Source organism: Equus quagga, chromosome 17, assembly GCF_021613505.1.
Source record: "Equus quagga isolate Etosha38 chromosome 17, UCLA_HA_Equagga_1.0, whole genome shotgun sequence".
In the NCBI taxonomy this organism is placed as follows: Eukaryota; Metazoa; Chordata; class Mammalia; order Perissodactyla; family Equidae; genus Equus; species Equus quagga.
The window spans coordinates 41,412,611-41,427,575 of record NC_060283.1 but is presented as its reverse complement, the minus strand read 5'-3'; the positions used below and the strand labels follow the sequence as shown (position 1 = coordinate 41,427,575).

Below are 14,965 nucleotides of genomic sequence, written 5' to 3'. Positions count from 1 at the left end.
CCTCCCCGAATGCCGTGTTTCCCCAGCAGTGAGACAGAATGGATGGGAGATGCTCCTGTTACAGTATTGGAATGGACGAGACCAGCCTGGTTGTTAACTTGGACCTGACGGGTGGTCTGGACTGAAGGGTTGATTTTAATTGCTACAAAACCCGAACTTGGTGCAAAATAGATAAAGAAAAAGCATTTCTTTAAAGCCCATTCTTGAAGGAAGGATGACCCTCCTGTTCTCCAAGGATAAGACTGTGCCATTGAGGGGATCCCTGGCTCAAATTCTTTCTCTCCCCAGCTCCACACGTGGACACCAGTGTACAATTTGTGGCTCATGAACATGCCAACGTGTGGCATGGAGGAAGGGAGGGAGGCTAGGTGGAGATGAAAACCTTCCTTAGATATCCCCACCAGGAAATATCTGTATAAGAGTGAAAATCAGGATAAACTTCAGAAATTAAAGTTAAGAATGTCTTGAATTGCAAGCTAGCTAGTTGTCTCTCCTTCCTATCGAAGGATGAAGCCAACACTACCTCAGCGCAATTCCGGATGTTTGAGTCCACTGGGAAATTGAGGTGTGACAAAATCCCAGCATGAGCATCCTGGAAGTTTAACTTATTTCATTTTGTTTAATTAAGTCATTGACTTCTGTATTTCTTAGGAACGAAGAACAATAGAAGCGTGAACTGCCCTTCCTTCCAGTTTGAACAAGGAGGCAGGACGAAATTGATCTCAGCGGGGGAGCCGCCTACATGGGGACCGAGGATGGATTTTTTTTCAGGTACCATTTACAAGGATCCTTCCTGTCCTGCTTGTTGTTCTTTCTGACATCCTCCTCTCCGCCCCTGGAATGCAGAGGCAGTTTTCTTCTGTAATCCTTGTCTTTTTGAGCCCTCTCCAGGAAGAGACTGGGTATAATTCTTGCAAAGTTCTGCGGTCCCAGAAATTAGCGGACAGTAGAAAGGATGTGAAAAGGAAGCAGGAAATGCCTTTTACCTTGTAAAATGTCTTATGGTTGCGAAAGATCAGGCGCATGTCCCGTACAAACCATTCCACTGTGTATATCTTCTCAGTCAGCCTTTCCTTGACCAGGTCCAACCACATGGCTTCCTTGAAGGGCTCACCATAATCTCGAATCTAGGGACGAAGCCACCAAAGGGTGATGTTAGCAGCCACCGCGACTGGAATGGATCCAACTGAAATACAATACAAGGCTTTATTTCCAGGGTAATAATGATAATAACACCTGACATCTATATACCAGGCTTTGTTCTAAACACCACCACTGTGTTAACATATGAGCTCCACAACAACCCTTTGAGACAGCAACTGTAATTACCCCCATTTTATAAACGGCGTGACTGAAGGATGGAGAGGTTAAGTAACCTACCCAAGATTTCACAACTAAATAGTGGTAGAGCTGGAACTTGAACCCACAGTTTGGCTTCTGAGTCTGTGCTCTAAACCATATGTTATCTGGCAGAAAGACATTCCCACCTAAGAGAAGGGGAAACTGAGACCTGTGGGAGGTGAAGCAACTGCCTGGTGTCCCAGAGCTAGTACACAGTGGGGTGGAGTTTAAACCAGGTGGTCCCACTCCACGGCCTGCAGCTAAACCTTCTGCTCTCTGCAGACAGTGGCAACCACAGGACTCATACTCCAAATTTCTAGAGTTCTACATAGGAGAGATGCCCAGGGGATGAGAATCATCAAATATGACTTACGTTACATGGAGTCTCTGCAAAAAAGGAGCTTTGTGGATGACAGTAGGCCTTCAAGAGGAGGAACTCACATTTCTGTAAAATGCGAATAGGGCTTTAAAGTGAAATACAGCTCGGAGAATGTGAAGCCAGGCCTGGGCCTGGACACACGCAAACAAGAGCAGCCAAACACAGCCAGCCTTCCAACCACGTTTGCCAAAGAGCCATGGGGTCGGTCGGATTCTGTTAGGACGCGATGTTGGGCACTGAATCACCAGCCTCTGAAGCAAGACGCCAAAGGTTCCCTGTTTGATTCTCACATGTGAGGGGAAAGGAGAAAGCTTGGTGTTCACACCCAACTCACCAACTGCTCCTCAGGCCGCATCCTTCTCGCCAGGACCTCAGATTCCCTGTGACACTGCTGGCTTCCTGAAGACTCCCTCATCCTGCAGAAGGTGCAACTCCACGGGCTCCTGAGAGGTTGGGCATAAGTGAGCAAGGGCAAGGCCCCTGGAAACAGCCACTGTTCCTATGGCTGCCACTGTCCTTCTTTCAGGAATGGCCTATAGACACAGATGGAGGACAAAGGGGACACCTGCTGGATTCTCCAAGCACCCCATGTGAGGTCTGAGCCGATGACCTTCCTTCCATCGAGGGAGTTAGCAGGGGGTCAGCGGGTGGAGGATGGTGTCAGGGTGAGTGGTGGGCCCTCCTTTCCCCGTCTGAGCTGCTGGGAGCACAAGGAGCCTTGCCCACCATGCCTAAGTACTGGAAACTGGGCCTCAATCCCTGGGGGTCCCAGGCCTCCATCAGCCTATTGAGACTGTGGTGAAATGCAAGAACCAGGCCATGTTTCCTGCTTTTTCTGAATAGGCGTAGAACACAAACAACTGGTATTTTCTGTCCCCAGCCCCCTTGGGCAGTAGTCTGCAAACCTAGGAAAGGATATCTCTCTGGGACGGTGGCAATGTGGGGGTCCAGACGGCCCAGCTGCAGACTCAGAGACCCAAGACTGTCAGTGATCCCAGATGGAGCAAAGGCTGCCACCCCTTAGGCTGCTCTGGGCCCCACCCACACCCACGATGCTCATGGTCCCGCTCTTCCTTCTGGAGACAAGGAACCAGACACGGAGCACGCACAGGGCATGCGTAGACGCGGGGCTGGTCTCACTAACCTCTCAGCCTCTGCAGGTGGGATGTGACAGTCCTCATGAAAGGCTCTCAGACAAGTGTCACAGCAGAGCAGTGGTCCCCCTCTACAGCACACCTCACATTCCTTGGAGTTTTCCCGCTAGAAGGGGAGATAATGTGGGCATCGCTAGGATCAGCGAGACCCACCGAATGCTGACGCTGCGGGGCTCAGGGAGACGCCGTCCCTGTGTGTTCCCAAGTGGACGCTTTCAACCCCACTGGCCATGGCCCTCGTGGAGAATGTTGAGGGAGGACCAGCCTGGCCTTTCACTTGTGGAAGAGCAGGTGGCAAGAATCGTCAAGGCTCCACCTGAACCACAGACTGTCAGAGCCAGAAGGGACTGGAAGGTCATTTAAGCCCTTTTCACATAAAGTGTGGTCTGAGGACCAGCGGCATCAGCATCATCTGGGAACCGATTAGAAACACAGACCTACTGAATTGAAACCCACATTATAACAGGATCCCAGGTGATTTTTAAGTACATGAAATTTGAGAAAACATAGCTTTGGTCAACTCCCTCATTATACAGGCCTGCAAAGATAAAAGGCGCTTTTTTTTTTTTTTTTGCATCAAAGAAACGTAGTATCTGAGCCAGACTGGCACCAGGCTGCCCGTGCCTGGGTTCAGAGACACTCCATCCGTTGCGTGCCATCCCAGGTGAGCATGTGGGCAGACTCACAGAACAGTGCCTGATGTTACGGCTGACAAACAGAAAGAAAGATTCACAACGACAGAGAGCTGCTGGGTTAATGGGTCATTTTGTGGGCCTGAGAAACCATATGATGGGTCTTTCTCGCAGCCTTAAAATGTGATCCAGTAAATTCTACAAGTGATTTATGTGAGAAACACAATCTTTACTGCCGGATAAAGACCCACAGGCGGGAGCACCCAGTTCCACTCCCGGCCCCACCAGACAAACAGTGTGGGGCTCCACACGCACAGGGAGCGTTTTCTCTGCACTGAAGGTAGGAGGCAGGAAGAGGCGTCCTTCTGCCTCTGCCCGTCTGCAGCACTACCCCTCCAGATGGATGGTGGGTGGTGAAAAGGAGGGAACTAGACCATCGGGAGCTGGAGAAAGGATTGAAGGGGCTGGGAATCAGTCACATCTAAGGAGAGAAACTCTAGTACTACCCTCAACTGTTCATAACAAGCAGGAGGACCTGGGGGAGGGCACAAGGGGTGGAAATGTTTTGTCCAGTCTCAAAACTAGCCACTCAGCCAGAGTAAAAATTCCCCTTGATCTGGGGACAGTGTTCATCTCTGTCTCAACTGGGAAGGCTTCCTGGGCCCCAGGGCTTCATAAGGAGGGCTCCTCCAACTCTGAAGTTCAGGGCGTCTTTCTGGCCTTCCCATCCTGAACTCAGCTTTCCATCCTGAACTTGCAGGTATGCCCTTCTATGTCCTTGGGGCTGACATTCTATGGCCATTCTTGCCCTCTGACTGGACACTTGGCCTTCTCTCGTCCAGGGTACAGAGGCCAGTTCCCCAGGTAGCCAGACATACCCACTCCTCCTGGTTGAGACCCTGGTTGGATCCAGAGCCCTGAGTCCCCACCCCCATGATCTAGAGGGGAACAGTTTCCAACCCTCATGTTATGACAGAGAAATGATAGAGAAAGGACATACAACCCGAAAAGATAGAGAAAGGGCACAGAGCTCCACAATCACGTTCTGTAATAGAGTCTGACTCTGGATTTTACGTTTAGTGCTGACAGCTTCCAGCCCCACCTCTTTTTCTTCCCTTCTTGCCACATCTGGGCAAGCTGATAAGAAAGCTCATGAGCTCCCTCCCTCGGCCCCAGTGAGAAGTTCAAACCAGACAGGCCTGGTCCCAGCAAGGGACTCCTCACCTTGGCCCCACCCTTAACCATAATAAAACCTTAGGCTACTCCCTCTCTCCACTCAAGCCATTTCAGACCAGCTTGGGTACCTGCCCTGCTCTCCCCAGAAAGCCTCAGTCTGTGAGTAATAAATCTTTCCATACTCTCCTGGCTCACATGTTGCATCATCAGTTTTGATATCTGAACCCATTTTTTGATGGAGCACTGATCCCACTTCCCTGCAGGCAACCACAAGACAATGGGCTCAGCACGCATGGAGTCTAGATGGCCACCACTGCCAGGGTCTTTCTTTTCTTGCTTTGGTTTGCTCAGTGGCTCTGCTTCCTGCTGGCACTTGCTTTGAGTTGTGTTACTGCCTGCTGGGCCACAGCACTGAGGTTTCAGTAATTCACCATGAGGCACCTTTCCTTCTTTTCAAGTTTAAGAACAGGTCAAATTGGGAGGTTAAATGGAGAAACAGAAGAGAGAATCACTCCTGCTCTAAATGGTGCTTGTATAATGAATTTCAGTCCTTGAAGGCCCTGTTTGAATTTATTCTGGATTCTATAAACTATTTTAACAGAGGGGAAGGTCCATGGGTTCCATTTTATAAAGCTGATTGTAAGTGCTAAAGATTTAGTTTTATTTTAATTTATTATTCATTGGGTCAGATCAGTCACGCTCACTATGGAATATTTTAGGGCAATGGGTGTTATGAGCATGGGGCATTTAGATAAGGCAACAATTTCAATGGTCAAGGTGAGGTATACCTGTCTGTCCTCTATTTTATGTTTGGTAATTCCCCTAAATTATAGATGGTACTTTGTTTAAATTTAGTGGGATACAATTATTCGCCAAGGGGCCCCACCCATTAAAGTCTCCATACCCAATATTATTGAAATTACTGACGCCATCCACTTAGTAACTGGTAAATAATTGGCTGTCACAGATTTCACTAATATGTTCTGTGGAGTGCCCATTTCAACAGCATCTCAGCTGCAGCTTGCCTTCACCTCTGTGGGGATACAACATATGGCTACCTGGCTTCCGTGAGGTACCTCAACAGCTTTGCCACTACACTCAGTCTCTGCAGGCAAGATCCTAACTGCATCCGACTTTCCCAAGGAGCACAGGGACGACACCACACCGATGACACCCTTCTCACTTGACATACTCATTAAGAAGATACAATTACTCACAAAGGAGCTCACAAAAAGGGATGAGCCATCGCCCCAAACATAATACAAGCCAGCTCGGCAAGTTCTGGGCAATATTTGGTCAATTGAGGGCTGTTCCGTCCCCGACACTGTCAAGAAACAATTACTGACCCTCTCAATACCCGCAACAACCATCCAGTGTTTCTTAGCCTTTTGAGTTCTGGAGGTGACATCCTCCTCATTTACAGATTGTACTTATGCCCATTTAAACTGATACTTACAAATTGGCCCACTTTGAATGGGGCCCCTCCAACAAAAGGCTCTAGAATCTATCCAAAAAAATTTTAAAAACCAAAAAGCAAAAACCATTCTCCTCAGTCCAACACTACACCATTAGAACAGCAACTGCTGGTTGCATACTGGGTCCTTCTGGAGATGGGGCCTCTCACAGGCCCTGAGCCCAGGACTCTCTGTACCGGCTGTCCATTTTGCCTTGGGTCATGAGAGAAGCACCCTGCAGGGCAGTCACGAAACACATATTTGGAGTATCAGCATCAGGTCTCTTGATGGTACACACATACAAAGCTGGACACCAATGGAGACTGGGTTTATTGCAGGGCAGCACTGCCGTATTGGATAATGTGGCCTACATTGGGCAATTTGTAGTCAGAACTGAACCTCATTCTCATTATGCCAACGTGGCTTCTGATGGCTGGGACTGAAAGGTCAGGTCAAATGTGCCCCTGGCTATCATGTGCTAACACGTGGCGTTATGAGTAAGAAGGAACTATCATATTGGGGCCATTAATTAATGATCTGGACTTTAAATATCTTTATTGTTCTTTTTTTCTGGTTACAAAAGTAATAAATGACCATTATAAAAATTCCACCTGTACATAAATGTGTAATATGGGAGGCAAACGTCCCCTGTAATCCCATCCTGGAATAACCAATTCTTTCAGATATTTTTTTCAGTCATAGACCCACATATTCACATAAACACAATTGGGCTCCTTCCATATATATATTACTACCAGGTTAAGCTTCCTGAAGCTTTCCTGATCTCAAAATCCTTGAGTGGTTTTCCATTAACTGAAGGATGAGTCTACACCCATGAACCCATCCATTTAAAAAAATACCATTCTGTAGACATATCAGTTTATTTTATAATACCAATGGATATTTATATTCTTCCCTAACTTTTTGCTATTACAAGGAACATCCTTGTACATATCAACGTGTTTCAAATCAGCATGGAAAAGATGGTTTACACAATAAACAGAATTGAGGACCATTGCTTTATCAACTTTGAATGAATCCAGCCAAGGGGCAGGCCAGCCTTCAGGGCAAGATGGGAGAGGAACCGTTGCCTCTGCTGGAGGTTCACATCTAACAGGAAGCTCATGAATGGGACTTGTGTCTGGAGCACGTATCTAAGCACATAAAGAAGGGTGAGGAGGAACAGCTGGTGCAGCCAATGGATGACTGCCATTTTGACCTGGAGGGAGGTGCTGCAGAGACAAAGCTCAGTTCAAACAATTGTTCCATTCTGCTGCTACTGATAGTGAGCATGTTGAATTGAGGTATACTTAATGTTCAACCAAGGATGATCTTCTCGCCCTTTCACATACTGTTCTTGTCTATTTCAGTACCATATTTGCTTTTCAAATCAGAGTACTCTATTTCTGACACTTTTGGTTTGTAATCATCCAAACATCAAGGTCTTTTTCTGAAACACGTGTACATCATTGGCTTTTGTTCTAATCTTTGTTTTAAAGAGTTATTTGCTTCCCCATCTCAAGTTAACTATGAACATAATGGCAGCATGTACGTGTACCAGTGTGCTACAGTAGTCGTCAGGAAGATGCCGTGCCTAAATGTGAAGGTGACTCAGGGCTGCGAAACTCGAGGACTTGAAGGCAAGCCTTTGGACACGGCAAGTCTGCGACACGGTGACTGAGAATGTGGTAGAAATTCACCTGCTATTTACCTCTCTCTTGAGACTTTTTCTTGAAGGACAGTGCAAAAGCCTTTTCTGAAAGAGAGAAGGGGTGAGTGAAGAGGTTATTCTGGAGGCTCTTCTCTTGTAAACATTGAAGTTCCCATTTCCTAGTGAGTACTGGTACCTGGGCATCCTAATGGGTCTCAAATCTAAGAGGTCTCAAAGAAAAATTGGCTCCTCCCTCCTCCAGTCAGTTCTTCTACTGGACTTCGGTTAAAGATAAAGTCATTTTTTTCTCTGTTACTCAAACCCAAGAACTGTTAGTTCTTCTTTCCCACCCACTCCTTTTCCTTTCCATTCTCTCTAGATAAAATGCTTATAATTTCATCCCAGTGATAATTTTTTGAGTATTATCAAGAGACTTTATGTTGGGTTCTAGGATCACAAAAACTAACACTCTTGCTCATTGCTCTGAGGATGGAATAGTGCGCTGTGGAAGTGCAGAGGAGAGACTGACCATGGACAGAGTGGCTTGGAAAGGCTTCAGCAAGGAGTCCAGATGGAGCAGGGTCTTGAGGAGGCTTTATCTGGTGGGGGACCCAGAAAAGCTGCTCGGGGGGTCTATGCCTTCATCTAGTTTCCTTCCATCCCACACTACCCAATATCACCAAGCTGAGCTTCTTAACTCTCTCCTGACCTCAAAACTCTTGCTCACACTCAAAGTTCTCCACCATCGGCACCAATATGTGTTCCTAACTTTATCACCCACAACTTTTTTCTATGAATGTTTTACCCCTTTTCAATCATGCTGTTGAATTGTAATGGGAATTTCTTCAGACTTCTGTTATTGAAATTCCACTCATCCTTCAAGGAAATAAACTCATCCCCTATCTGTATTTTGTCATCATAATACCTTCAGCAGCTGTTCTAGAGTCTTTCCTCCGCAATGCACACTCCGCTTCCAGTTCTTTGAAGGTGCCCGTTTTCCTTCAGCTTCAAATTCTTTTGGCGTGAACCAAACTCCCTTCTCATTCTGAATGCACTTCTCTGAGGCTCCTGTAAGATAAAGACAGCCCCTTCCAGGATTCATTTCTGTCCTCTGTGAATGCATCCCAAACCTCCCAACCCCTAATCGTTGTGTTCCACCTTTCTGGGTCCAGAGAGACTCCTGGTGAGGTGGGAGCAGTAGCAGGGGAGTGTGGAGTCCTCCTCTCTCAGATTGAAAGAGGGCCCTAAAACCAGCATGAATGGCGGGCGACTGGGAGAGAATATGCAATTTACGTGACATCTACATGTGGCAAGGACATGGCGATCAGTGTCATTGGGCCCATAGACAACTTCCATGTGGGAACGGAGTGGCCTGGCTGCCAGGTGTACCATGACGTGGAAAAGTTGGAAAGTTCCTCCTTAACAAGTGCTTTCTCTTTTTTTCAGCAGCCTAGCTTGTGGAGTCCATTTCCTGAACAATTACATGCGAGGGTATTTTTCTCCCTTCTGGTGATTCCTTCATCTAGAGGTTCCAAAGAGTAGAAGATCGAGGAACTCACCTTGTTCCAGTTTCTCCTTATATAAGATCCCTTTTGCCTCACCACAGGTCACAGGAAGTTCAGAAGAGTGAAAATCCACAGTTTCATCTTCAAGTTGTTCTGAAAGTAGAAGAGTTTAGAATTACTCAGTCTTCATTCTCTCTCCCTCATGAATTCTCCTTTCCAAGAATTCTAATAATAGTAATGATAATAACAATATCAATAATGCAAATGGCATAGGCAAGCTTTCTCCGGTTAATTTGCAGGAAGTCTTCCATTTTGAGTGGGAGATTAGATATATGTGTAGGGTGGTCACTAATAAACAAAACCAACACCACCACCACTTCATCGAACAAAACATTTTACGTAAAGCATATGGGGCTTCTTTGGTGAATGTGCTCTAATTCACAAGCTAACTGGCCATCACCTAAGGATCGTTTATTCCATCAGCATCCTGCTTATCCCTCTGTGGCAATGGAAGTTGCCTGCCCCAAACATTTCTTTGTGTCCATGTAGCTGGAGAAAAAGTCCTCATCTATGATCTTACTGCCTGATTCAAACCAAGGCAAAGGTAAATGAGGTGGTTAGCATTGAGGGGATGGCATCAGTTTTCATTGTTTGCTGTCCTTTTTCATTTTATGGCTTCCCTGTTTCTTCTTCTAAGAATAAAAGAAAACCCTGAAGAGCTCGAGACTAATCTGGAAATTGCACATGGAGAGATTTGGCCACTCAGAACCCCTGAGTAGAGGTGTGGGGTTCCGATTCGGGAGAAACAGCTGTAAAAGGGTTTAAAATAAATACAGGCAATTCCTGCTTTCCCTTTCCCAGCCTCATCGTGGATGAATTCATTTAGGACAGACTGCAGGAGCTGTTTCTTGAGGGCGAAGGGAAGGGCTGTCCATGGCTTATGTTGATGATAGAGGATGTTACATCTGGAATGAGGCTAGGAGAACATCTTGTCCAACTGACTCTCCTTTGCCTCAAACAGTTATTGAAGGAGCCAAAGAAAAATGTATGAGATAGCAAGAGCATCATTGGAAAAAGAACAGAGCAGCATCAGTGGCAAAGAAGTCACTAGTTACTCTGGAAAGATATGAACTAGACAGAGTCAGATTGAGACAGCAGAGATCCCTGAGAAGTGAGGGTATGGCTTCTCCCACAGAATCCCGGAGGATGCCCAGCCCTGCAGGACCAGGGACTATAGGCTAAGTAGGAAGAAGGGGTGGGAAGACCTTTGTTACAACAGCTGGCTGGTGCTCTTGCGTGGGGTGGCCAGCTCCACCACTTGTCTCCAGACTCTGCCCACTAAATACGGCCCAGTGGATGAAAGCACAGCCATGGGAGGCAGACTGTGTGGGCTTGTGATCCTGGCTCTGCAACGTATTAGTGAGGTTCCATAAGTGTGTATTATTGTTATCAAAGTTGAGTGGGGGCTTTGCCACTGCAGCTTCCTAACTTGGCTGACAATGTAGAGCCACGGGTAACTCTGGACCATTATTGCAAACCCCAAGGCGGGTTAGCATGACAACGGGGACCTTCCATAATTCTCTGCCTCATGGAACTGTCTTCTCTAATTCCCTGGGGTAGGTGTAGGTCCAATGAACACAGATGTCCCATACGTGCTCGCAAGCAGATGCGGGAGCAGTGGGTGGCTTTGGGAGCTGCAGGCAGCAAGCCAGGGTGCAGAGTCGTGGGCAGAAGGGGCACTACCTCCTTTAGCTCGTCCAGGCAGCTCACCGAGTCAGGCAGGACCTTGTGTCCTGAGTATTTCTGAAGTCACTGCCCGGACCCTAAGGGAGGGAGACAGCTTTCTGATCTGTTCCTCCAAATCCTGCATTTGGCTGAGCCCCACCTGCTCATCTCAGCGAACAGGGCTTTAAAGATGGAACCTTGAGAGGAATGCCTGCTTGGAGCCCTCTGACATCTATCAGATCACCATTTATAAGTGTCAGCAAACAACAAAGAGCCTGCTATGAAAAGTGAGCAATTAAAGAACAAAGAGAGTTCGTGGAAATGGAAAGCCTGGTGGAGGAAATGAAAAGAAATACCTAACAGAGACAAGGAAGAGCAGAATGGAAAAAACCCAATTAGTGACGGGGAAGACCAACACCAGGAATTCTCACAGGACACAGGGAAAAGGCCCAAGGTGAAAACCGTGCCTGGAAAGACGTGGCCTGGGGGAAGATCTGGGAGCTGTAGGATCCGTACAAGAAGGGTCTGTGGGGAGATGGTGTGGCCGGAGGAAAAGCAAGCCAAGGAATAGGAAAAGCAGCACACGCGTTGTACCTTTATTTTCACAACAACCTGTAAGAAAGGGAAGGCAATGATGATGAGCCGTATTTATAGACGGAAGACTCAGACTTGATCTGGAGAGTGAATTCCTAGTGGTCACCACACTGTATAAGGTGGAGCTGGCATTGAAATCCAGACGTGCTGGACTTCTGGTCAAGTGCTCGTTCCATAGCATCAGAAATGCATCAACAAGATGCTACTTCATTTGCTCGATAACAGCACAGAGACGTCCTTCGTTAAACTAGAAGGCATGATGAGGGCTAAGGAGGCAGAAGAAGCTGATGCTGATGAACAACTGTCAGCATTCACTTGGACTCTTGCCTCCTACCAGTGTTTTCTAAAAAGACCAGGGGGTATTTTTGTTTTTAGTGTAAAGAACAAAGGACTTGGTATTAGAACACCTGGGTTGATTTTAGCTCATGCAAGTCTTTTATGCTCTAACTGAATCCGTAAAATCAGCTGAATAATACTTATTTGAGGACTATATGGCAAAATGTAGAAAAAAGTGCTTTTCCAACTGTAAAGTGATGTACATTCTTATATTGTTATCAGAGCCTCTGCAGATGGTTGCGTGGGTTGTGCACTGAACAAGGATTCCACCTTTCCTGGAGGTGGAGGGGCTCTGATTGACATCAGAGACATCTATTTGTGCGCTTCTTACAACAATCTTCCAGCAGAGGGCAGCAAAGGCCTGGTTTCAGGAGTCAGCTCTACACATGTAGGGAAAGCGTGTTGAGAAAGGGGCGCTTTTTCTAGTTCACATGAGCGCACTGCATGGGTGAATGGAGGCCCTGATCTTGGTGCTCATACTTGATGAAGAAGGATGAATAATGTATCGATCTGACAATCATGTAAGCACAAACTCCGCGAGGCACGGAGGAGACAGAGCAATGAGCAAGACCAACCCACTTACTGACCTCACTTGACTTGCACACAGTGAACAGGACGTACACAGACAGTTAATTACAGTTGTGAGAAGGGCCATGGAGAAAAAAATACCAGACTCCATGGAGGCAGGTCAGGGAGACCTAGCCTTGCCTGTCGGGGCAGAGGGTGCTGTGTTCAAGGTGAGGCCTGAAGACGTGTAGCAGGGGGAGTGAGGAGGATGAGGGAATTCCCTTTGGGGAGGGACTGTGTGTGGGGGACGGGGGGGACACACACTCAGGAGGGTCTGAGCAGGCAGGGGGCTGAAGCGTTCAGAGGCAAAGTGGCCTAGGCTTTGAGAATTTGATGGCGGCCCCTGGCCTGTGGGTAGGGATTGGAAAATCCACGTGGATTGTGTTCTGCTTCTTGACCTGGGTGCTGGGGATGTGAGGGATTTTCCCTTGTGTTAATTCCTCAAGCTGTACACTTAGGGTACGCGCCTCCTGGGGTCACCGTCCTGCTCTCCTTCTTCTTGCTCTTTCCTCTCCTCCTTCTCTTCTTGCATTTATTTTTCTTCTGCTTTTTAAACTTACTTCTTCAGCATTACCTTTTGGCACTCTCTCTGTCCTCTTTAGGCACCAGCCACATTGGCCTTTTTTGCCCCATTAAATTATTATTGAAGTCTAATAGATGCTACTCCAGGGTCTATAGACTGGTGCCATCTACAAGCCTGTTTGTTGCAGGTCTACAAAAATAAGGAACTTGTTGAAATAAGTCAGACGGAGAAAGCCAAATACTGTATGATTTACTCGTATGTGGAAGATAGAACAACAACAACAAACAAACACACAGATAAGGAGAACAGACGGGTGGTTACCAGAGCGGAACGGGGTGGGGGAGGGCGAAAGGGGTAAAGGGGCACATGTGTACGGTGACAGATGGAAACTAGACTTTCGATGGGGAACACGAGGTAGTCTATACAGAAGTTGAAACAATGATGTACATGTGAAATTTCTATAATGTTATAAAATAATGTTACCTCAATAAAAAAATAAATAAACCTGCTATAAACACTCAAAAAAATACGGAGCTTGCAAGTCAATGGTGACACTGAGCACACTGTTTTCATAGCAAGACCTCTCAGTGGGGACAGCAGTGCTTTGATTTCTATTCCGGTCAAGCTCCTGTCGCGTGGTAGGCTGGCCTGCTGAGTAGCATTGGTGCAACATGCTTACAGAAAAATGCATGTGTGCTTTCTTTGCCTTATGTTTGCCAAACATAGAAAAGGCTTGTTATTTCTGGAGTTGGTGAAGATGTAGGGCAAAGAGCACCCATTCCATATGGACAATGGTGCTCACATAAGACACATAAGGTGTGTAGTAGGAGCTACCATCCAGGTGTGTGTAAGTTCACTCTATCATGTTCACACATTGACGAAATTGCCCCATTGTTAAGTGACACATAAATGTAATTACACCTTTTCTTTACTGTGTGTAACTTTCTTTCTTTCTCCGCCAGACTCGCAATCTTCCTTCCTGTTTCTCTCTTTCCCCTTCAACTCCTCGTTTTGTTCATTAATTACAGGCGTATCGAGGGCAGGGGTTTTGTCTATTTTGCTCACGGCTGAGTCTCCAGGACCTTTGACAGGTGCTTGGCACACACCTTCACTCAATTCATCTTTGTTGAACTAATATATAACAGACAGATTTTTGAAAATATTAGGATCATGTTTTTTTCATCCTTATAAATGGTAATGCCCCAGAGTTCCCTCATTATGAAATTGGTAACTTCCAGGGGAAAGGCAGTTACTGGCCAAAACCGAGAAGTCACTGCTCAGTTGAGACTGTTTTGGATATATTACACAAAATATTGAAACACAGAGTTTGTTGGGAGCAAAAGGGGATTTCTGAGTTACAAAAATTACCTTTAAATGCCAAAAGGAAAAGAAAGGCTTGGAGATCTGAAAGTCAAGTTTTCCTAGAAGCCACTGGTACAGAAAACTCAGCCTATGACGGAGTAAGTTTCCTCCAGCCAAGGAGGGCAATGGGGCTGGGAATTGAGAGGAAGAGACAAGGGGAGGAGAAGGGCATGCAAGGCGGTCTGAGTCCCCTCCCAGGTCAACCCCGAGGATTGAGGGGTGCTGGAAACAAGCAGGAAACTCAGAGGTGTCCAAAGCAGTGACACTCACGTCGTGATGCATGTTTGGGAGCTGAGAGGAGAGGCCCTCCCAGGTTGCCCCAGACCCATAAGGGCAGGAAATTCAAGAGAACCCCACGGACTGGCACACCAAGAACCACAGAAGAAGGAAGGAGAAAGGAGAGGGGAGAAGGAAGAGGGAGAGAATGCAAAGAAGAAGGAAAGTGTGATGAAGACCAAGAGAAATAAAACAGAGGAGCCAGAAAGATGCAGCTTCATAAACTGCTCTTTCCTCTGCTGCAGATAACACTGGTTTTGTGCATGCAGTAGATGCACGGTGAGCAGGCA

General features: G+C 46.8%; 1 protein-coding gene across 1 annotated transcript in view; it reads right to left on the bottom strand.

Annotated features, from left to right (window-relative positions):
* Positions 1-14,965, bottom strand: part of SP110 (SP110 nuclear body protein) — a 38,592-nt gene that overhangs the window by 1,883 nt on the left and 21,744 nt on the right. The window contains exons 12-18 of the mRNA XM_046643114.1: positions 9,347-9,463; positions 8,713-8,855; positions 7,848-7,892; positions 2,865-2,980; positions 2,055-2,163; positions 1,715-1,786; positions 987-1,127 (exon numbers count right to left, since the gene is read on the bottom strand). Of these exons, the coding sequence (XP_046499070.1) occupies positions 987-1,127; positions 1,715-1,786; positions 2,055-2,163; positions 2,865-2,980; positions 7,848-7,892; positions 8,713-8,855; positions 9,347-9,463 (743 nt within the window). The remainder of the gene's footprint in view (positions 1-986; positions 1,128-1,714; positions 1,787-2,054; positions 2,164-2,864; positions 2,981-7,847; positions 7,893-8,712; positions 8,856-9,346; positions 9,464-14,965) is intronic.